The 23,862-nt window shown below is 43.1% G+C and overlaps 2 protein-coding genes across 11 annotated transcripts in view; one reads left to right on the top strand and one right to left on the bottom strand.

Annotated features, from left to right (window-relative positions):
- Gpsm2 (G protein signaling modulator 2) overlaps window positions 1-1,368 on the top strand; it is a 42,700-nt gene extending 41,332 nt beyond the window's left edge. For all 4 annotated transcript variants that reach the window (XM_052730691.1, XM_052730693.1, XM_052730692.1 and 1 more), the window contains one exon: window positions 632-1,368. In XM_052730691.1, coding sequence (XP_052586651.1) covers window positions 632-856 — 225 coding nt within the window. In that variant the 3' untranslated portion in view covers window positions 857-1,368. The remainder of the gene's footprint in view (window positions 1-631) is intronic.
- A 293-nt stretch (window positions 1,369-1,661) lies between these two features.
- Clcc1 (chloride channel CLIC like 1) lies at window positions 1,662-22,135 on the bottom strand. 7 transcript variants are annotated; one of them, XM_052730699.1, is made up of 12 exons: window positions 21,958-22,067; window positions 18,904-19,045; window positions 18,406-18,507; window positions 15,800-15,907; window positions 12,118-12,339; window positions 11,547-11,687; window positions 9,481-9,574; window positions 7,087-7,184; window positions 6,591-6,737; window positions 5,322-5,663; window positions 3,569-3,848; window positions 1,662-1,982 (listed from the first exon to the last, which is right to left on the bottom strand). In XM_052730699.1, exons 2-11 carry the CDS (start codon window positions 19,030-19,032, stop codon window positions 3,600-3,602), a joined length of 1,632 nt encoding a protein of 543 aa, XP_052586659.1. In that variant the 5' UTR covers window positions 19,033-19,045; window positions 21,958-22,067; the 3' UTR covers window positions 1,662-1,982; window positions 3,569-3,599. The 7 variants fall into 7 exon arrangements, with proteins under 7 accessions (XP_052586659.1, XP_052586658.1, XP_052586657.1 ...); XM_052730698.1 differs by having other exon boundaries at window positions 3,574-3,848; XM_052730697.1 differs by having other exon boundaries at window positions 3,578-3,848.
- Window positions 22,136-23,862: the final 1,727 nt, after the last annotated feature.

Below are 23,862 nucleotides of genomic sequence, written 5' to 3'. Positions count from 1 at the left end.
GTGAAGGGCTCACTGTGGATCAGAACACCATTGAACACCACTGATGTTACAGGTGCAATCTGAGATATCAAGGATGCTCTTGCTTTTGCAGGGTCCTGCATTTTAGTGGGAAGAGAGAGGGCAAGTGTGTACACTGTGCCAGAGGCAGGCAGTGGTCCTTGCTGTGAAGAAGGGTAAAGGATGAAGGGCAGCGGGTGACCAGGATGGATAGTGACTGGGGGAACATCTGTTTTGTATACAATCAGTTAGGAAAAACCCTTCTGGATTGCCACTTTAGACTATTTGTGCAAAGAGTTTCAGAAATGTAATCTAGTGATTATAGTTTGTTGGGCCCTGGCGTAGGTTATTCTAGAAATGTTATACACAAACCCTGTAATGACTGGGCAGTTATTCCTGACAGCTCATACTTGGAGAGTTGCCCTTGCATTTCAGTGTCAGATGGCTTGTGACCAATTGTGACGGAATGACAGACTTCTGAGGCCCATTTCTACCTAATACTATATATTCTCATCGACCAAGTTTCTGAAAAAGGCCACAAGAAATGCTTACAGATCTAGCTTGTGACTGACAGACATTACAGCTTGGCACTGTCCTCCCTGGTCATTATGTTTTCATTTCTCTCCGTCTTTAGGGGTCCAGATTAGATGATCAAAGATGTGCTCCACCACCTGCTGCCACAAAGGGGCCAACCGTCCCCGATGAAGACTTTTTTAGCCTCATTTTACGCTCTCAAGCTAAAAGAATGGATGAACAAAGAGTTCTTTTGCAGAGAGATCCAAACAGAGACACCGAGTTTGGACTAAAGGAACTTTTGCAAAATAATGCTTTGTTGGAATTTAGGCATTCAGGAAAGTAACTAGCAAACCACTAGATGCTGTGGTATTTCCTACTAAAGAAGACTAGTTCCCTTCGGAAGACTGCAGGGAAACTCAACCTTTTTCCTGAGGAGGAAACTGTACAGCACTGTAGGTACCATATTTTTAGGGTATAAATGCTGAAGTGCTCAGGGACTGACATTCTCGTAGACGTTTGTTTCAGGGCAGAATGTCCTGTCGGTGCTCCAGCAAACTTACCTGTTAGATTCCTTGACTAGCATTGTAAACTAGGAATTTAAATGAACCCTACATTAGAATTCAGTCCTCTTACTGAGGTCATTTTTTAAGGATCTAATTGACAATGACTTTTTTACACTTACCCTTGAGTATAGTGAACTGCATTGTTTATTGAAAATAATGTAAATGTCCTATGTAAAGAAGATGAAAAATAGTCATAAAGTCATAAAATTCTAGTTTCTTTAAGAAAACTATATTCAATATATTTTTAGGCAGAGCCAGTGGGGGAAATAAGAAATAAACTACTTTTAGCATGCTTTGGGCTGTTTGTCTCTTTACATAATACTGCTATATAGACTTACTGTTGGGAAAACCAGAAAACCGTGTGGTTGGTTAAAAACGCAAACTGTATAAGCAGAGAACACGTGAAAATTCACATGAGCGTACAGGTACTGGTCAGGCCCTCCCTCAGCCATCCTTAGACCTTGCCTCATCCAATCCACTAACAGGCGTTTATAAGGCAGTGCTCTTCTGGCCTGCATTTGGAGCAGGTATTTTTCTTACAAGAAAATTCATTTAAGAAAGCAAAGACTACATACCAGATCAAAATAATGTAAAAATAAGTGTTTATTTTGTGTTCACAGTGGTTCTTAAGACCCTGTAAGCATTCAATATTTATTCCATTTTAAAAAGTGCTTTTAACAGCTACCTACCCTGTTCTTAGTTCCTTAAAAGCCAGTTACAATATGCTTTAACCTCAGTGACAAACCCTTGCTAGTCAAGTGGAACGCGCCTTCTCTCTTTCCTGCAGTACACTGGCCTGGATGTGTCCCCCTGCTTTAGTCAAGTCTTCCTGAACTGCTGTAATCACTCAACAACAGCATGCCGCTTTGCTAGCTGTCAAAGTAGACTCCATTCCCAAATGGGGATCTGTAATGAAAATACAAAGATGAGGTTGTAAAGGGTTTTTTTTTTTGAGATTGTAAATATTTTTAAGTGTTCATTTTTGGATTAAAAGCGATCAGTGGTGCCAACAGTACTTTGCTCTCAGGAACGTCTGTTACAGGAGGTATTAAATTCTCTTTAGACTCATACCAGACCTCAAAGGACAGTTCCCACTTTGGGAGTGCATTTACCAGTTAGGGTGAATGGGTCAGTTCACAGAGATAACTGCTTTTATGCACAGATGTTCAAAGTCTAAAACTGCATGCATCCTTCCATCCATTGAGTACATGTCTGCTACAGGACTGTCTTAATGCAAAATCCTTTTGTTTTGGAGGGGAGAACTTTTACCTTCCTGATGAAATACTAAAGAAAGTAATGCTGACATAATAAAATTAGTTTTTTAGATACCCAAGTATAAAAAATGAGGGAATAGCATACATTTGTATGTTAAAAAAAAAAAAAAATCAAAGTCAACTGCTCTGAATGTCCTTGCTGAAATAGCCTGCCTGATAATTTCAAGACTTACTTGAGTGGTATCATTGTTTGGAAAGCAGCTGAATAAAATGTGCAGTGTGGACATGGTTACAACAAAGGACACCCAAGTGTCCATAAAAGAAGCCATAGCTAGATTCCTATCACTTCCAGAGTCTCTTGTATTTACAGCTTTCTCAACAGTTTCTAGCTGAAACTCAAACATTGTAAACGACAATACCAACTCCTTTCTGGAGCAGAAATAGAAATGTCCCTTTAAAAAAACCAATAGTGATGCTATAAAAGACTGATAACTAGGGACTTGTACAAAAATAAATTGCTTTTCTTTTAAGGTTTAAAATGGAGAATGCATCTTAAAATCACAAAATGTTGATTTAAAAAATGTTGATTGACAATCTATCCACAGGTAATACATCTTGTTCCCTATCTACAGCTCTCTGAAAACCAGAATTGCATTTAGCCAAGACATTATGGTTTGCCATAAAAAAAAACTGACTAGCATCAATTGCTAGGTTCTGAACATGGGAACTGGGTCTTTATAAAACTGGCACCTCATGGTAGAGAATAAAGCCATTGTCAGAACCACCGGTGAAGTGTGAAACTGAAATACTGATAGAACCAGACCATCCTCAGGTTGTCCTAGTGAGACCTAACGTAAAATGTGTGACAAGGAAGCCTGGTAACCAGCAAGTCACGTTGTTCTGCAGGTGGCCTACCTGAACATGGATCACATGGATCGACACTCTGGGGCTGAGGCAGTTGCCAGCCTGCATTAAAAACCCTTTGCAATGGAAACACTGAATCTAAATCAAAATCAGCCAGCAACTCTGAGTAACTAGGTTTCACAGGCCCTTCCACCAGCTAACATACGCTTTGTAACAAAAACACACTGTGATTAAGGCGACTGCGTGACAGTGATGACCGCCATAGCATTCATCTGAAAACGTCCAAAACCCTGCTCTAAAGTTAGGAGATACATCTTAATAGCTAAGGGATTCTACTGGTCTGTAAAATTATTAGAGTTGGCAGCTTTGTAGTAAATTTCAACGTATTTTTAGGGAAGGATGAAGAGTTAATACTTTACAGACTTCAAAGATGACTTGATGTTTCTTAGCCACACGGGCTGCTGACAGGATCAGTCCCGCATGCTGCAGCTCCTGGGCTGAGTGTGGCACCTCCCTGTGGGCTGCATGCAGAGTCTAACTTCAGCGGGGCCTTCTCCGCTGTGGGTGAGCCTTCCGCAGTCCCTGCAACTCGGCCCGAGATGGCCTCGGCAGACTGGCTGCGTTCTGTTGAGGTGCTTTCTCCTGGGAGTCCACCGGTCTCTTTGAGGTTGGTATTCACAATGGACGATTTATGCTTTAAAATACAGAGTTATACTTTAACTATGTAATAAAATATGAAGGTTTCATTGTCAATTCTTATCCCAATCTACTGCAGTGTGCTCCAACATTTTAAAATCCTGGTTCTAGAGCTGCATCGTAATTAAAGCACTAAGCCTCACAGAACTGTGCATGGAGGAACACAGTACTTAAGGTACTGGAGGTGCTCTGCTGACTCTGCTTAAGAGAGGTCAAGAGGACTGGCTACCAGTGATGCTGCCTCTTCCTGCCTGGTGAGAACAATCATCTCATAAACATTTAAGTTTTAAGTTCTAGAATATAGACTATAGAAGGAGCAAAACACAAAAACTGCTCCCATAGGAACCCACACTTCAGTGTGGGAATGAATCAGACGGGGTACAAGAGTATTACATTTGAAGTACTACAGGCTACAGAGAGAAAAAAGGTAGGTAGGTGCTAGATAGATTATGATCAGATGGCAGATTCAGTTAAGATGATGTGAGGAAGGGTGTGCACACATGTGCACATCCACACACAGCATTTTAAACAGTGAATAACAGAGGTAGAATGAGCCTGGAGAGCAGGAGGTGATCAGTAAGGGGCACGTGGGCATGGCAGAGTAGGAGTTCCCGGGGCCACTGTGGCAGGTGGCTTTCCCTGCCAGTTGGGAAGTCACTAGAGGGGTTTAGAATGAGTGGCAGGTGACCAACAGCTATCCACGCTGGAAGGAATGGTCTCGGGCTAGCTAGCTACATTAACGTCCATAAAAGAACCCATAGCTAGATTCCTATCACTTCTAGAGTCTCTTGTACTTACAGCTTTCTCAACAGTTTCTAGCTGAAACTCAAACATTGTAAATGACAATACCAACTCCTTTCTGGAACAGAAATGGAAATGTCCCTTTAAAAAACCCAAGAGTGATGCCATAAAATGTAATGCAGTGGCCTAGCATGTGTGAGACCCCAGTTCAATGCCCAGGACTGCTGATAAACAAAAATCAATGCTGAAGAACTCGTCATCTTGCAGGTAAAAGTCCAGTCCTGCCGACCAAGCTATTGCTTTCTTGAACATTGCAGAATCGATAGGGATTCTGTGAAGAGACAGGGAAAGCAGCTTCTGATCCCTGCCCAACCCGCTCTCCCGGCGAGGCCATCAAGCTCTGCAGCCGGTCCCCTAGCACTCTCAGGCCCTCAGTGAGGCCTTCTCTCTACCTTGTCAAAAGCAGAAGTGTCAGTCAGACTCACTGGCTGGCTCCCTGTTTGTTTTCACAGGAAATACCTACCACCTGTTGTAACGAATACGGTTACATTGTATTGAACATAAAAGGTAAATCTCCTTTTCTGAGGACGCTGGACAGGTGACAGAGTGAGGGAGGGTAACTAATCATCCACTGGTTACTTAACTGACAGAGGGTAAAGAATAAACACCATCTGTAAGAAGCTTTGGGCCGAGAGTGAACAGGCAGCGGAATCAACGGTTGCTGACTTACGCTGGGTACCACTTGTGGATGCTCTGGTGCCTCGGTGTCGGGTAAGTCAAATGCCCGGAGCACTTCGGGGCTCTTGTTGCCAGTGTGAAATCTGCTATCAACGTCTCTCTGTCTCAACACATCTCTTTTACACGCATGCGTTTTGTCATAGGGGCCTTGCTCGATGGAGCCAGCCGGGCCCCTGTAAGAGAAGTCTGCATCACCTGCTCCACCCTGGAGTCTATAGTCAGGCTCCTTCGGCCGGCGTCTGCCATCTGGCTCAAGGGCCCGGGGAGCTTCTCTTTCAGGACCACCCAAGTGTCTCAGCATGGGAAATGACGTTCCAGCACCATAGCAGAAGCTCTGTAAGGAAAAAGACATTCTGAGGATTTAGTGACTGACAGATAATGAAGCAGGAGCTATTTTATTCAGGATTTAACAAAACCGCCTTAGTATTGTGGATATAAAATGTTAATTTCACTCTTTAATGAAAAACTTCTTCTTTAGACTAATAGAGGCCAAAGCAGCCAATGAAATGTACTAAATAAGTCAATATCAAGTAAACATTTCAATCAGCTTGACACACTTTGAATACATAACAAGATTATCTTAGACCTAGAAATTTAAATCAGAGTTCTAGAAATTCAAATTTCAAAGCCTGGTCATTGCTCATGTTTCTATTCATACTCATATAGGGCAAATGATGAAGACTATTAACCCCCGACTTTCAAAATCAATCACGCACCAAGGCAAAACCCAAAAGAGAACAATTCAGTCAGCGCACACAGCATTGTAAATTCCAAATCCCTGGAGTCTTCATTTTTGATTCAAACAGCAAGTGCTTTGGGAAGGTCATGGCCATAAACAACAGGATGCTGAACCAACTGTGGGAGAACCATGAGCAGTATTCTTAATAAATATCTCTTCTTGGACCACCCCCCTAAACTGCTTTTCAGTACACACACCCACTCCTCCTACACCCCTTTCTGTTCTGTTCTGCAAAACTCAGACTGGAATAAAAGCTCATTTCTCTCCAGCGGAATCAATCGACCAATTTCCCGAGTGTTCAAGTTAAAGTTAAAAAGAAATTATTCTAAATCATTGCTATGGTGCCTACGAACCACAAGAACTACTGGTTAGAGGAATCTATAAAGTCTCAACTCATTAAAAATCACCTTATACCTCTGAGCACAGTATTACTAATCCAAAGAAGTCTAATGGTTTTAAATTGCCTTCTTTCTCATAAATCACAGTCTTGTTAACAATCAGCAGTTGGGCTCATGTACTAACCAGGACAGCCAATGCTATAATCACCAGCACTGGAATCTGCAGGAGCACCGGGATCTCCTTCATGAGGGCTTTAATGAATTCACCCGTTCCTTTTCCAATGTGCTTTAACGGTTCTGTCACAAAGTTCGTGAATGTAACGGCCAGGGCCTGAAACCAAAGACCAGAGCAACTTAACTTCTTTCAAAGACGAGACATCCACATGTGAAATGTCACTGTGCACAGAGCTCAAATGACACAAACAGATGCACGTTTGTGTATGTATGTGTGTGTTCTGAGAGCGCGTCTCTCCTACAGCTCAAACTAACGCACCAGGCCTTGACCTCTGTCATCCCACCTCTGCCTCCCAAGGTATGCCACCACGCCCACCGACATTTGAAAACCACTGTTTAATGGAAGTATTGTTTCCATAGGAGGAAGGTTTATTATGAACCCTATCAATCCTTTATAAAGGCAAAGAATTTGTGATACTGTTATTATTACAAAATATATTCTATACCTTTGTTGGCGGAACCAACCAAATAGGGTTGATTAGTAAGAGCTCATAGTACTTTTGGCATGGGTCATCCTTATAGGTCCATGAACTTCTAAACCATTCTATGTAGAGAAACAGACAAAACAATTAAGGAAAAACAAAGTTGCATTTCGTTCACTATTAAGATTACTTTGGAGCCGGGCGGTGGTGGCGCACGCCTTTAATCCCAGCACTCGGGAGGCAGAGCCAGGCGGATCTCTATGAGTTCGAGGCCAGCCTGGACTACCAAGTGAGTTCCAGGAAAGGCGCAAAGCTACACAGAGAAACCCTGTCTCGAAAAACCAAAAAAAAAAAGATTACTTTGGTTTTGATCATCCTTGCCCACCCACTAGTAAATTTTGAGTTGTTTTATATTTAAATAGATTCTCTGTAATGTTAATTATTTCATATCAAGTCCAAAATCATATTTTCAAAATCCATTCAAATCTGACAAATTTTATGAAGACCAAAAAAAAGTCTTTGATTTCCAAAGGGTAAATAATGTTTTTATACACACAAATAAACATAAGTAAAACTGAGACATGTGAATAAAACTAGTAGGTCAGTTAATATCCTGGCTCAATGGTGTATGTACTGTGGTAGCTGTGGAAATGTTGTAACTGGGGGAAAATACCTCCTAGTCTAATTATCTGGGTAAATTTCATTTTAAAAAGTCCACCCTGACGAAGTTTTCCTCCAGACCAGTCTCCTAATTGTTCTGACGCAGCCTCTGCACGCTTGGAAACTGGCCTGCACTAGAGGAGGCCCGCTGTCCCCTGAAGCCACGCTGAACTGGTTCAACCCCACAGCTGAAAAGGGGGGAACGGGGGCTGGACGGCTCGGTGGGGGAGAGGGCTCGGAGGTTGAGAGGAGGGCCCGGTGGGTGAGGAGAGGGCCCGGTGGGTGAGGGGAGGGCCCGGTGGGTGAGGGGAGGGCCCGGTGGGTGAGGAGAGGGCCCGGTGGGTGAGGGGAGGGCCCGGTGGGTGAGGGGAGGGCCCGGTGGGTGAGGGGAGGGCCCGGTGGGTGAGGGGAGGGCCCGGTGGGTGAGGAGAGGGCCCGGTGGGTGAGGAGAGGGCCCGGTGGGTGAGAGGAGGGCCCGGTGGGTGAGAGGAGGGCCCGGTGGGTGAGGAGAGGGCCCGGTGGGTGAGAGGAGGGCCCGGTGGGTGAGAGGAGGGCCCGGTGGGTGAGGGGAGGGCCCGGTGGGTGAGGAGAGGGCCCGGTGGGTGAGAGGAGGGCCCGGTGGGTGAGGAGAGGGCCCGGTGGGTGAGAGGAGGGCCCGGTGGGTGAGGAGAGGGCCCGGTGGGTGAGGAGAGGGCCCGGTGGGTGAGGAGAGGGCTCGGAGCTCCTGCTAATACCAATGCAGGTCTCAGTGCCCACATGGTGGTTCCCAATCATCCACTAACTCCAGTTCCAGGGCATCCGATGCCCTCCTCTGAACTCCTTGGGCACCAGGCACACACGTGGTACACAAAAATACATGCAGGCAAAACACTAAACACGTTAAATAAAAAAATCTAAAAAAACTTTTTTAAGTTAATTCTGGGACCTACTTGTAGAATCTACTAAGAATCTACCTGTGTCAGTCACTACAGACTTGTGTTTATAAAGTGTCTTTGAACAATAAACCATTCTAGTCTAGAATTCGACAGTTACAGTGGTCAACACGAGTGAGAATTTTTACAAAATCTGGAAGGATAAAAAGCAAACTTTCACTTAGTTAAAAAACAAAACTAAATTGTAGGAAAGCTATAAAATAATAGTTTATGTCAATCTAAGGAGATTAAAGCTAAAATAGCTCCTATTTGATCTATACATTTACTCACTTTTAGTAAACTTCTGCTAAGGACCTAGAAAATGCTATGGGCTAGGAGATGAAAAGGGAGCCTGGGACCCTTCAGTCTACTGCAGGAGACTGCAAACTCCAAACCACATACACACAGCTGCTGCCTTTCCTGTGACTTGAGATGCGCTCAGTACGTCACTACTGGTGAAACTTAAGAATGTATGTTTTCTTTGCTTTTGTTTTGTTTTTGAAAAAGGAATAACACCTAGGGTGTTTCACAAGATGGGCAAGATTCTAACACAGAATTACAGCCCGTCCCTTTCATGTTGAGATCGGGTCTTGCAAGTCGCTGGAGCTTGCCTCAACTCGTGAGCCTCCGGAGTAGCTGGCTTGCTGCCCTGCTCTCCCCAGCCCTACCGCATGGACCCTGTCCATGTTCTTCTCATACAAAGACAGTCAGGGGAAGCCTCGTCTGGCATTCCATCATTTTGTCATTACTGGTGGGTTTTGGTTTTTTTCCCTCATTCTCAGAAATTCTACTTATAAATAATGAAAATGATAAATTACTTATAAATGACAATAAAAAAACACCTTACCCCAGAGACTTCCAGTCCAATCCAGCTTCTCAACACACACATCATCCAATGGCGCCATCTTGGCAACGTTGGCCTGATGCTGAGCAAAAGCTACCTGAGCAGAACGGAGGGAGGTAAAGAAAGCAGGCCGACAACAGCGAAGGCCCGGCCTGCACATCCCACAAGATTTACCCCACCGCTTCCGCTATCATTTACCCAAGCAAGACTTCAATGTTGCTTTTTGTAAAGTTTTTTAATTGTTTTGAGACCAGTCTCACTGGCTGGCCTGAAACTCACTCTGTAGACCAGGCTATCCTCCTGCCTCTGCCTCACTAAAGCTGGGATTAAAGACACATACCACTATATCCAGCCTAAATTAAGAAAAACAACATTTGTAAAGACTGGTTATTTTCAACTCATGGAAAAGTACTTTTTTTTTTTTTTGGAGACATGGTCTTTTATATTCCAGGATGGCCTTACCATGGTAGCTGGAGATGACCTTGAACTCCTCCTGATCCTCTTGCTTCTACCCGCCCCTCAAGCACTGGGATTACAGTGTGCATTACCACACCCAGCTAGAAAAGCAGTCTTTTTTCTTTTTAAAGATTTATGTATTTATTATGTGTAGTGCTCTGCCTGCATGTATGCTTGGACACCAGAAGAGGGCACCAGATCCCATTAGAGATGGTTGTGAGCTGCCATGTGGTTGCTGGGAATTAAACTCAGGACTTCTGGAAAAACAGCCAGTGCTCTTAACCTCTAAGTCATCTCTCCAGCCCCAAAAAGCAGTCTTAATGCAATAAAAAGGTTTAAAAAATAATTAACTGTAATGCCTCATACTATCTTTGTACATAATTATGATGAAGGAAAACTTCTTTGTTTCTCTGCTTCTCTGTAGCCCTGGCTGTCCTGAAACTCACTCTGTAGACCAGGCTGGCCTCCACCTCACAGAGATCCACCTGCCTCTGCCTCCCAAGTGATTAAAAGGCATATGCCACCACTGCCGGCAAGACTATTTTGAAAAGGAATTCACATATAGTTCATGCCATGACTGAAAATATAAACAATTCAAGTTCTTTTATAGTTCATGATAAAATGGTATTTTCCTCTGGGTGGGTTTAACATAAATGACTACTATCCAATAACTGGCTGAAAAAACTGCACAGGCATTAATCATGTCCAGCTATCTCCCCAGCACTTAAACTGTATTAGGTGTAAGGGACTCAGAGATGATTTCAAGTACCGAGAGGCTACACCTAGCTTTTATGCAAGTGCTACCTGAGAGGAGCGGTTTCCAGACCCATTCATCTCGGGGCAGGTGTACAGTTTTCATAAAACCACTTTCCCAGGGGAACTCACTAAAGTAACGAACACTCCACCAAGACCTATGTGCTAACGTGTAAGAGATTTGTTTCAGGACCACAGGGTAAAGGAAATGTAACCCCGATTTCATCAGAAGAACTCAATGTCAGCAAGACTGAAGTTAAAATGTCCCTTCAGGGATTATATTATCCTGTTAACAGTCGTTTTAAATTTCTACAATCTTATTACAATTTTGAAAGATAATTAAGATGTCGGAAAAAAAATACCTCAAAAATATCAACAGGCCAGATGTTGTGGCATATGGCTTTAATCCCAGCACCTGCAAGGCAGGTAGAGCTGAGTTCAAGGCTAGCCTAGTCTACTATGGAGACCCTCTCTCAAAAAAGTAAAAATGGATAAAGATTCAACAATGATTATTTCTAGGTACTAAGATTATAAGTCAGTTTTAAAAGTTAGTTGACCTGTATCTTTGTTTTCTAATTTCTCTACAGTGAACATACCTAACATTTATAATCAAAAGCCTAATTTTTAGAGTTAATATTTTCTATCATAATTTTGGTGTCATTTCTAATAGAATAAAAGCTCATTTCCCAAACTGAGTTTCTAAAACATGTCCATTTTGCTCTGTGATGGCCAATAGTAAGCAGGTGATAAAAAGCAGAACTACTTTTCCTCAGGCCTCCTAAACCACATGTGGCGGATAATTACCAATTTATTTATTCCCACTACTGATAATCCAAAACAACAAGCCCCAAACTTAATACCTTATACAGATAGATCCAATTCCATCCCAAACTGAAGAGAAAACTGATGATAAAAACTCGTCTCAGCTGCGTGTACCAGCGAACATAGGTCCACAGCTCCGTAGCCACCAAGACCACAATGCAGAGCAGACACAAGAGTACCTTAGAAACAGAAATGGGAATCAGAGACATCGCTAAGTGTCTTCCCTACCAAAAAACCACCAGAGATGAGTTTAAAAAAAAAAAAAAAGGCTAGACTTGGCCAGGGAGGCAGCTCAGCAGGTTAATGCGCTCGCCATCAATCCTGATGAGTTGAGTTCAATCCCAGGACCCACACAGCAGAAACGGGACTAAACCCCACAAGCTGTCCTCTGACCGCTGCACATACCCTCATACATACATAGTATGCACACTAAATGAATGATGTCATTTTTAAACAGCCTTAAAAGAACTAGACTCAAACAGAATTCTTTGTACAACTTCACTGCTTATTCATCCTCTAAGGAGGAGCTAAGACCAGGCTCTCAACTGTGTTGGCATTTTGGAAGTATTTTCTCAACAGACAGTTCTATGTCACCTCATCTCATCTTACCATAAACACATTATATGGGTCCACTCCAAAAGAGTCTTCAAATCGCCACTTCCATGCTTCTGAATCATGACTCTTAAAATTGATTAAAATATCACTTAATGCATCATCCAAGGCGCCTGGCTTCCACTCCTCTCCACGGAGGAACTTCTGTATCTCCAATAGTGTTTGTCTTGTAAGGAGAATCTCAGCATCATAATGCATATCAACTTTGTTTTCATCAGGCTGCATCAGTTACCAAAAGACAAACAACAGAAATATAATTGTATTATTACATTATTCAACGAGACATTAAGTTTACAAGCAGTTTGGACCAAATAGGATTTCACACACCTGCGATCCCAGCTCTCAGGAGGAGGATGCAAAGAACTTCAAGTTCAGGGTTAGCCTGGGCTACATACTGAGACCTTACCTCAAAAAATAAAAAACACTTTGGAACGCAATAAGGTGTAAATAGTTCTAGGTGCCAGCACCACTAAAAAAGTAATTTGTAATATTTCATAAGTATATTATATACTTCTCCTCAGAGGTGAGCATGAAATCCAAATCCATGTAAAAAGCACTAAACACACAGTAGACGTCTAAAACAAAGATACCAGACGCTTCACTAAGGCAGCAGTTGGTCTCTGTGTGAAGCACACAGGCTCTACAAAGCCACTCGAAAGTGCTGTCCCACGGTCCTACAAGAAACACAGGGTTAGGTGCCTGTGCACCCCTGGTCTCAACACTTGTCAACTGATCAGTATATAACTTTGTCTCTGTTGATGCCTTAATCAGAAATATTCGTGACTCGTAACCACTGAACACATGGCCAACAGTCCTGTAATTCATCTGGATGAAGTTTGTATGACATGTTTTTTCTGTGGGGCATGTCATGGGCTTCTTGCATTAGGGACAGTAAGTGGCACTTCACATCTGGGAGCCATTCCAAATGATGAAATTACCTTAAACAAAGAAATCCCTCCCTACTCTGAAGTGTGGAAATTGCAGCATGTAATAGGCCACACTAAACTGCAGGAATGAAAACACCATCTGCAGTATTGGACCTGAAACCAAGTGGCAAGCTTTGTTGCCTTATCCTGCCTTAGCAAACCCAGGACCTCGCACATGCTAGGCCATAGTGTTACCACTGGGCAGTAACCTTAGTTCCGATTTTCCATTCATTCATTCACTCATTCTCCAGCACTGGCACATGTACAAGAATGACCACAGAAATACCTCAAGTAGGGGATGGTAGACGGCTCAGTGGAAAATCGCTTGCTCTGCAAGGGCGAGAACCTGAGTTTGGATCTCCAGCATCCACATTAAAGCCAGCTGTGGTGGTGCAAACCCGCAATCTTACCCGAGAATGTGAGACAGGATTCCCCAGCTAGTCGTGCCCAATGGCTGAGCTCCAGTTCAGTTAGAGACTTCGCCTCAGAAAACAGGGTGGACAGTTATTGAGGACGACACCCCAAACTGATCTCTGGCCTTCCAATTGTGAACACACACACATACATACACACACACACACACACCCCTCTTAAAAAATGAGCAATTTTTAAAAATCACCAAGTATTGATTTTGATATGACAAATTTTAATGAATAAATTCACAAACATGAAAATTGCAAAGAATAAAGACAGACTGTATCTTTATGATTCAATTTATGAGTTCCATTTGCTGACACAATTTTCAGATAGCCTAAAACTTATAGTAAGTCAAATAAACATTTAAAAAATTATTTAAAAATAAAAATGTGTTTCCTTGAAATAGAAAACACTATCTCTCTACTAGTGCAAGTTCACTCAGAGAAATCACTGTACGCAACTGACATTCATTGACCAGTTGATATATAATTTGGATTTTAGTTTGATTTTTGAGACAGAGTCTTGTTAAGAAACCCAGGATGGCCTCCAACCAGTGATCCCCCTGCTTTAGCCTCCCGAGCACAGGGATTACAGGCATGTGCCAGGACCCCCAGGTTTTATAGTCTGAATGTCCAATGTTGCCCAAAGGTCCATGCGCTAAGGGCTTGAAGCCCAGGGTACCACTCTAGGGATGTGGTCAAACCTTTAGGAGGCAGGACTCAGTGGGAGGAAGTTAGGAGCACGTCCTTGAGAGGAATTATGGGACCAGTGCTCCTCTCCTCTCCCCTTTAGCTTCCTAGCCATGACATGAGTAAGTACATCCCACCACATGCTTCGAGCCATAAATATCTGCCACACCTACTAAAGGCCAAGTCTCGGACTAGAGTGTTCAAAACCACAAGCCAAAACAAACCTCCTTTCTCTCTTTTTTTTTTTTTGTTGTTGTTGTTGTTGTTTTGGATTTTTGTTTGTTTTCTGTTTTTGAGACAGGGTCTTATGTATCCCAGACTGGCCTTGAACTTGCTATGTAGCCATGGATGACTTTGAAATTCTGATCCTCCTGCTTCTACCTCCTGAATTCGGGGATTGCAGGCATGCACGCCAATGCCTGGTTTATGGCGTGCTAGGGATGGAAGCCAAGGTTTTGTACAAGCTAGGCAAACACTATGAACTAAAGGTCCTTTCTTCGTTAACTATCTCAGGTATTTTGTTATACTGAGAAAAGACTGCCTAATACTACAAATAGGAATCTCCTGTGCTCGCTTTGGCTGCCCATATATTATAACTGGAGTGATGGAGAGATTTGTACAAACCTTGCAAAAGGACGACATGCCTATTTCCTATTTTTATGGACCACATAGGATTTTGTCTCAAAAACAAACAAGAAGTTAAACCTGTGACCTGCTTTTGGTGGCTGGAAGGCATGGCCAGATCAAACAAAAGTCTGTCTCCAACCCCTAGACCAATGCTGGTGACATTAACAAAAATACCTCATGCGCCTACAAATGAGCTTTGAATACACTTCTCAGCTTCTGGCTAAGATGAGTGTAAAAATGAGCTTTATAAGTATAACATAAAATGCAAAATTATAAGTTTTCACATCTTGATTCCTCAAACTGAAACAGTGATTCTAAAAAAGATGAAATAATGCACAAACAAATATATGGAAAACTGGAGCTAGGGTTACTGCCGGGTGGTAACACTATGGCCTGGCATGTGCAAGGCCCTGGGTTTGCTCTCCAGCACCACAAAATAACACAAGGAACTCTCACCACCATAGTAACACATGTGCATGATATACAATTCCACAAAGAAGGACCTACCACAATCAATAAACAGCAAAGAGAAAGACTACTTAGAACACATTTTTCTTGTCTTCAAATGACGATTCTATACTTTATGGCTATGAAAGTATGGGAACAGGAAAATGAGAAGAAGGATTAGGACAGGATTATCTCCCTATCTCCTCAGGTCCACTAGTGGACCCCAGTGGGGCTGATGGAGCTAATCCTCAGGGCGCAGGGAAAAGAGCGTGGTCTGTCATGCTTACCTTCCACCGGCAGCACTGTGAGGCTGGCTGGTTCCTACAGTCTCGTATAACAACTTTTAGGAAAAGGTGAAGCAGCTTATTCTCTGTTAAAGCACAATGAAGCTTATTACTTCACTTTTTTTTTTTTTGGATACAGGCTGGACCAGAACTTGGAAATTCTCCTGCCTCAACCTCCTGAGTGCTAGCATGACAGATGTGTGTCACATGCATGGCACAACTTCTTATGTGAAGCAAATAATCAAGAATATCTACTACAATAAATAGTATCATGCCATCAAACACTTACAAGTCCAAGCTTGCCGGCTTCAATTAAAATCTTATTTAAGTATCTCCTAAAAACAGGATTACTTTGATTTTCATAATCTTTCATTTTCTTCTTTTCACAGTCATCAACCTGTAATCAAACAATAAAGTCAGTAGCATTAAAGACTAATGAGAAGGTCAAGTTCTAGTGCGGTGAAATATTATTTTAAGATGTGTTACATTCGTTTATGCTGTGGAACATTTGTTTAATGATGCAAAGATGGGCTGCATTCTTTTAGGGTGCATTTGTTTAACTCTGTGAAGCTGCGTTCCTTTGTCTGTTTAAAACACCTGATTAATGGAATAAAGAGCTGAACAGCTAATAGCTAGGCAGGAGAGAGGGACAGTCAGGGCTGCCAGGCAGAGAGGATAAATAGGAGGAGAAATCTAGGCTTGAGAAAGAGGAGAGAAGGAGGAGAGGAGGACACCAGAGGCCAGCCACACAGCCACCCAGCCACACAGCCACCCTGCCACCCAGCCACACAGCCACCCAGCCAGCCATGGAGTAAGACGGAAAGAAAGACATACAGACTAAAGAAAGGTAAAAGCCCAGAAGCAAAATGTAGTTAAAAAGAAATGAGATAATTTAAGTTAGAAAAGCTGTCTAGAAACAAACCAAGCTAAGGCCAGGCATTCAAAAGTAAGAATAAGTTTCCATGTATTTGTGGTGATACTGTGCTCCCCAATATATTGTGCACCCTAATAATCTTATCTGGGATCAGAGAACAGAACAGCCACAGATAGACAGAGAGGCCAGAAAATGGTAGCACACATGCCTTTAATCCTAGCATTCTGAAGGCAGAAATCCACCTGGATCTCTGTGAGTTCAAAGCCACACTGCAAACAGCCAGGCATGATGACACACACTTCCTGGGGGAAGAGATGGCAGGAAGCAGAAAGGTACATAAGACGTGAGGACCAGGAACCAGAGCCTAGCTAAGCTTTTAGGCTTTTAGCAGCAGTTAGCTGAGATCCATTCTGATGACTCAGAGGCTTCCAGTCTGAGGAAACAAGATCAACTGAGGAGTTGGCGAGGTGAGGTTAGCTGTGGCTTGTTCTGCTTCTCTGATCTTTCAGAATTTACTCCAATAGCTGGCACTGAGTTTTTTATTAATAAGACCTTTTAAGATTCATGCTACATATATTTATTTGGGAGCTGGGTGGAGGGCCCCCAAAGAGTTTAAAAAAAAAAAACAAACAACTACATTCTAGCTTGATGATGCTCTCAGAATTAAGACAAACACCTGGTTGCTATTTTTTGTTTGACAATGTATAAGATTCACTATAAGTATGCCTAAAGTAAGCAAACAGAAGCGCGGCGCGGCCCCCCCCCCCCCCCCTCCCCCGCTTGACTGGGACACAGGTGGATCTCAATTAACACTCTTACTGTCTCACAGATGGACACAGCTCCCATTCATTATCTACTCACTGCCCTTATCCTCACCTATAAAAGATCCACGTCTATCTTTTCTCCTCATCCTCGTCACTGGGCTACTTTGGACCATCTGCACCTCTGCACCTCCTCAAGGACCACGTGATAACCTCCCTCCCCGGTCCAGACCTTTCCATGCTGCCACCATGGAAACTGTCCACACAACCAACAGAGTGGTTAGCATAGTGACCAGAGGATACACTCAAATCCCTTAACATCCTATTCCCTTTGAGATAAACTCTCCATTTAAAAAAGAGAGAGCGCTGGGCAGTGGTGGCGCAGAGGGAGGTGGATCTCTGTGAGTTCGGGCCCAGCCTGGTCTACAGAGTGAGTTCCAGTACAAGCTGCAAAGCTACACAGAGAAACCTTGTCTCAAACAAAACAAAACATTTCTTCAAGCTTGAAAAGAGCTACCCACACTAAATTGTAACCACCCTTCACATTTGGAGAACTGTTACAACCTTTAATAAGTCAACTGACTCATCTGCTCACCTGCTACATCATCAATGGCGCAGCAGTATGGCAGGTGAGGACAATCATGATAAAATCTATTCCTGTACCAACAAGTTTATAATCTCACAAATAATTATAATAAATGTTATTACAAAAATAGTAAGTACTATTTTTAAAAACAAGATGTAACTAAATTTTATCGATAAAAATATATAATTGTATGGAACACAGAAACACTACAAATATAAAAATTAGCAAAGGCAAGAAAACAAGTAACTGTCTTAGTTAGGGTTACTATTGCTGTGATGAAACACCATGTCCAAAGCAACTTGTGGAGGAAAGGGTTGATTTTGTTCCATGTCACAGTTCATCACTGAAGAAGTCAGGGCAGGAACTCAAGCAGAGCAGGAACCAGGAAGCAAGAGCTGATGCAGAAGCCATGGAGAGGTTCTACTTGCTGGTTTACTCTGCCTGCTTTCTTATAGAACCCAGGACAACCAGCCTGGGCTGGGTCCTCCCCATCAATCACTAATTAAGAAAATGCCCTACAGGCTTGCCTACAGCCCCACGTTATGGAGGCATTTTCTTAACTGAGGTTCCCTCCTCTCAGATGACCTCAGCTTATGTCAAGTTGACATAAAACTAGCCAGCACAATAACTTAAAATAAATAATATTTAATTTGTGAATGGAAAAATAATCAAACCTTGTGAGTCAAAGAATCAAGTCTGTGCAAACAGTCTGATAATTCCTCAGCATTTGACAAGTCAGGGCTCACTTCCTTTTTCTCAGATGTACCATATTTCACCTAAATCAAAGCAGAGATTTCATTCTTTATGCTTGAGTTGTAAAAACAGGTTCCAGTGAAAAAAGACTACAAGTTTGACTATCGTTTTATGACTTTGCTTCTTAAATTCTTCACTTGCATCAAATCACCAAGAAGTAAGAATCAACTATACACTCTAAGAACCAAAACTAAACTCCTCGATGGGCATTATATCCAAATTCAAACAGAGATAACCAGATGGGAGAGTGCTTGTCTATCATCGTAAGGCCCTAGGTCCAGACCCCAGCATGGAAGAAAAGGGGAAAAGTAGCAAGAAAGTACCTTGCACAACTGCTAATCATTTATAAAACACAGCAAAACTGGACTACTCCCACCATGGCGGATAGGGTCTTACCAGTGCACTTAAAGAATAAATACCTGAGATTTTCTCATTGTTCCTGAAGCGGCATCATAATTCAGCATATCTGTGGGGTCAATCCAGTCATCATCATGAGCATGACCAGTTATTGGCAAAAGACATCCACAAAGGAGCAGCAAGCACAGCATCCTGAATGAGGCTCTTAAGAAAGCAATGAAATACTAGTTTTCACATAGTTGTTTCGTTAATAAAAATTAACTCCTTCAAGAGTTAACACTTTCTGGATAAAGAACATAAAGAATGTACATGAAGTTAAAAAGCAAACCAGTAAAATGTCTTGGGGTGTAGCTCAGTTAAAAGCACTTGACTACCAAGTACAAGGCCCTGGGTTCAATTCCCAGCACCTCATAAACCAGGCATTATAGCTCACCTGTAATCCTCACACATAGGAGGTAGATGCAGGAGGATCCGAAGTTTAAGGATCCTTAGCTACATACTGATTTGGAGACCAGTCTGGGATGCATGATGCAGTCTTTGTTAAAAACGCAATAAAATGGTATTCACATCTAAATGCATATGCATTTAGTGGTCTCATTAAAATATAGGCAATTTTTACATGGCACCGTCAATTCCCATCAACCACAAGGTGGCTCACAACCATCTATCTCCAATGGGATCTGATGCCCTCTTCTGGCATGCAGGCATACATGCAGGCAGAGCACTCATACATAAAATACATAAATAACTAAAAATTTTAAAAAATAAGTCTTGTCAGAAAAAGTCATGCAACAAAAGCCAAGAGGCCCCAGAAGAAACCAACCAGGACACACCTTCATCTCGGCCTTGTCAGCCTATAGACCTGTCAGAAAACTGTTGGTTACTTAAGCTGCCCTGTTCATGATACTTTGTTATTGCAGTCCTAGAAAACTAATATGGATTTCTTTAGACATAAAGACTAGACATCGAGGCGCGGTGGTGGCGCATGCCTTTAATCCCAGCACTCGGGAGGCAGAGGCAGGCGGATCTCTGTGAGTTCGAGGCCAGCCTGGTCTACAGAGCGAGCTCCAGGAAAGGCGCAAAGCTACACAGAGAAACCCTGTCTCGAAAAAAAAAAAAGACTAGACATCTATAATCCATAAGCTCCTTTTATGATGATCACAGGAATGACTCAAACATAGAAATATACTCAACTAACTGATATTTTTAATGCTTTATATGTTTGAAAATATAAAATCTAAATTAACATCATCTCCTACTCTGGAGACAGAAAAACTGAATAACTGTTTTATTTCTAAAAAAGAAGAATAGAGCCTTCAAAGAACTACATGCAGAAGAACGTGGGGACTTAACTAGAGGAAGAGGCAAGAAAGAAAAAAAAAAAAGCAAAGTGAAGACACCGAGAAAAGGGCTGGAGAGATGGCTCAGTGGTTAGAAGCACTGGCTGCTCTTCCAAAGGACCCAGGTTCCTAGCACCCACATGGCTGCAGGGAATCTGACTCCCCCTTCTGTCCTCGGCAGGTACAGCATGCACACCGTGCACATGGTACACAGACATGCACACAGGCAAAACACCCATAAACATTGAAAATAAAAATAAATGGAAATTTTTTAAAAAAGACACCAAGGAGGGGCTTGGTTGAAAGAAAGAAATATTAGTCATATTCAGCATTTCAAAGAAATTCAGTAAAGCCTGAGAAAAAGTCATTGGATGAGTTAATCCATTGACCATTTACTAAAAATTAGGGAAAGACCTAATTCTAAAGAGTTAAGAAGTAGGTGAGAGTATATAAACTGAACTGAGGCTCTGAAAAGATGGGAGTTTATAAAATCAAGGTTCAGGAAAGGCACCCTGTATCCCTTCTTCCTTAACAGCACGAATGAGAAGACAAACTTTTTCAAAAACAAGGGAGGTTAGGGTGGAGGTAGTGGAGATTTAGAAAGCCAAAGCAGAGGGCGCTATACAAAGGAAGGGGACTGAAAGCCTGCCAGCCATCACTCACAAAGTCATGGCACTGGCAACCATATCACTTTCTCCAATAATGGCCAGCAGGTGCAGAGCTAACCAAGACTACAGAATGATTAAAATGATGGGAGACCAGAGGGTCAGATGCCACCGCAGAATGAGCTGGGAAATCAAAAAAGATGGGGAGCAATATGAAAGAAAACACAGAATCAGATGGGAATCCAAGCCCTCCTGTCAGAGTCCTGTGCTCATTAACTTAAGGCTAGAACTCTTTGAAAAAAAAAAAAAAAAATAGAACCGATCTCGCACTTCCTCCAAAGCTGGATCTAGACCTGCTGCAAGCTTATTTTAAAGGAAGTTTCTGACCTAGGGCCAGCCTGAGCTGCATAAAGAGACTGGCTTAAAAAACAAACAAAACACCATCAAAAAAAAACATCGTATGTGTTTAGTTTATTGGAAGAACCTGTGTTACTCTACGACTTGTCAGTCTGTTTCTACCACTTTTACCATCTTCTTCTTGGTTTTTCGAAACTGTTTCTCTGTGTAGCCCTGGCGGTCCTGGAACTCACTCAGTAGACCAGGGTGGCCTTGAACTCCAGAGATCCACCTGCCTCTGCCTCCTGAGTGCTGGGACTAAAGGCGTGCGCCACCTCGGACCCAGCTGAGAATTTGTATTTCTAATGTGTGCCCAGACGACGCGGGGAATCACGTGTCTGGGCACACATTAGAAGTACTTCAAGTCACGGAGAAAACCTGATTTGTTTTCACACCCAGTCATAAACACACACGCTCACGCCCTCTCCGAACTTTATACACTCAAATAAGATTTGGAGTTTTAGACCATTAACTACAACAAATATATATATTATACTTTCTGGCAGCCAATAGTTGTTGCAGATTATGCCTAGTTTTCAGAAAAAAAAAAAAAAAAAACACGAGCAAGAAGCTCTTTCCCTAGGCCAGGCCGCTCAGTATTCACAGGGCAACGGAAGGTGAGGCAGGGGAGTGACTGGCGGGAGCTATCTGCCCGCGTAACACTGAGCAGGGGCTCGCCACAGGCCCAGGCCCTGACGCCGGCCCGACGCCTCCCGCACCGCCTCCCACGCAGCCCCCGCGGGTCACCCCGACACACCGGAGCGCGCCCACTCACTTCGGGGGTCCAGCCTGCCCACCCAGGGCGACGGCGACCAGCCCGGACGCGGAAGACAGCGAGCCGCCTACCTCTGACGCCGTGCGCTTGCGCCGGGCTCCAGCGCCGACTCATCGACTCGCTCGGCCCGCGGCTGTGCGGCCTTCCCGCGCGCGCCGCTGATTGGCTGAGCCGCGGGGGCGGGGCCGGGGCTGGGCGGGCCTCGCTCGGCTCTGAAGTTCGGATTTTCAATTACCCAACCACCAATCAGTTCGAAGAATCTGTCGGAAGGCTCTCAAGTGCGTTAAAGGAATACAAAGTACATTTTCTTACTATTAGCTTGTTTTTATGTGTTCGACCGTATAGGGTTTGCAATAAAGCCAAATCTACTTCGAGCATAATTTTCTTAAGATATATTTTACGCTCATTGTTTTGCCTGCATGTATGTGTGAGAGAGCCAGACAGATCCTCTGGAACTGGAGTTACAGACAGTTGTGAGCTGCCATGTGGGTGCTGGGAAATGAACCTGGGTCCTCTGGAAGAGCAGCCAGTGCTATTAATCGTTGGGGCAAACCTCCAGCCCCAAGCATAATTTTCTAAGTGGAAGGTAATGAATAACTGTAGTACAACACTGAGGCCGGCAAATGGGAGTTGGCACACTATAGAGCATTTGGATGTAAGGTTTGTTTTGTGTTTATCTTCAACTTCTGGCTTTGCAACATCAAAAAACTCACCAAAGAGGAACCCCACCCCACTCCAGAAGTGGATACAAAAATTAACTGGCCATGAATTACTGCTGGTATATAATTCGGTATTCTTGGGTACATATATGTTGTTTACAACTTTTTAAAAAATTGTATTTTTCATATTTTTAGATTTATTTAAGTATGAGTGCTTCCCCTGTATGTATTTTACATGTTCCACCTGCATGTCTCATACCCACGGAGGCCAGTAAAGGGGGTCAGATCCCATGGAAATGGAGTTACGGATGTTTGTGAATCACCATGTGGGCTGGGACTCAAAAGCAGCATGTGATCTAAACACGCTAAGCCATCTCTCTGGCCCCAAGATTTATGTTTAATTATGAATGTGTGTCTGTGCGGGGGTCCTGCCCTACCTGGAACTTAGGTCACCTGTGAAGAGGTGGCCTGGAACCGAGAGGTGGGTTCCCCAGCATCCCTCTTAACCTGGAGACAATCAGATACAGGACACAGCAGGAGTCAAGTCAAGCAAGAACTCTATTGTTAGGCAGTAAGCCCCTTTTATAGCAAAAACCTCAGAACCCTAGGAGGGGGTAAAGGAACCAACCAATCATTTTAAAGGTCACCCTATACTCATATTCTTGTTTACAAGTTGTTTATGCCCTGACATCTTAGTGTCTTACCAGCATAAACAACTTGAGCTAACTTCCTTCCTCACTATTTGTATCTAATCTCCATATAAACCACTCAAATTAACTTCCTCTTAGCACTGTCCTTATAGCTACTCTTTGCATAAACAGCTTAAACTAACTTCCTCTGGCACCATTTGTATCTACTCTCTATGTAAACAGCTTAAAGCTTAAGCTCTATTTGTCTAACTTTCTCTGGGCACCCTCTTTGCAACCCATGTATGCCCCACATGTCTGTGCGTGTGAATTCAGGTGCCAGCGGAGGCCAGACATCTCATGTGATACCTTAGAGGTAGAGTTATAGATGATTGTGAGCCACAAAACACAGGCGCTGGGTAGCCAAACACCAGCCTTGGGTCCTCCAGAAGAGCAGTATGTTCTTTTAACAGCTAAGCCATCTCTCCAGCCCTTGTGTCTGTTGCTGGTTGCCCACCAGATCTAGTTGGTAAGATTCTGTTGCTGGAGAAATCACATGCCTAAGTCAAACTGTAACTGAACTGGAAGCTTACTCTGGGTTGGTTAGCTCTCATAGCCCC

This window comes from Peromyscus californicus, unplaced genomic scaffold (assembly GCF_007827085.1).
Source record: "Peromyscus californicus insignis strain IS unplaced genomic scaffold, ASM782708v3 Scaffold_9__1_contigs__length_137607984, whole genome shotgun sequence".
NCBI classification, from domain to species: domain Eukaryota; kingdom Metazoa; phylum Chordata; class Mammalia; order Rodentia; family Cricetidae; genus Peromyscus; species Peromyscus californicus.
Note: the sequence above shows the minus strand (reverse complement) of the source record. Positions and strands in the feature narration are given on the sequence as shown.

Coding starts and splice junctions, on each gene's coding strand:
- Clcc1 (XM_052730695.1), bottom strand. CDS start 19,032: ATGCTGTGCTTGCTGCTCCTTTGTGGATGTCTTTTGCCAATAACTGGT. Junction 15,908..18,405: donor TTGATTCTTTGACTCACAAG/GTTTGATTATTT, acceptor GTTTGATTACAG/GTTGATGACTGTGAAAAGAA. Junction 6,738..7,086: donor GGTTGGTTCCGCCAACAAAG/GTATAGAATATA, acceptor CTTTGGTTTCAG/GCCCTGGCCGTTACATTCAC.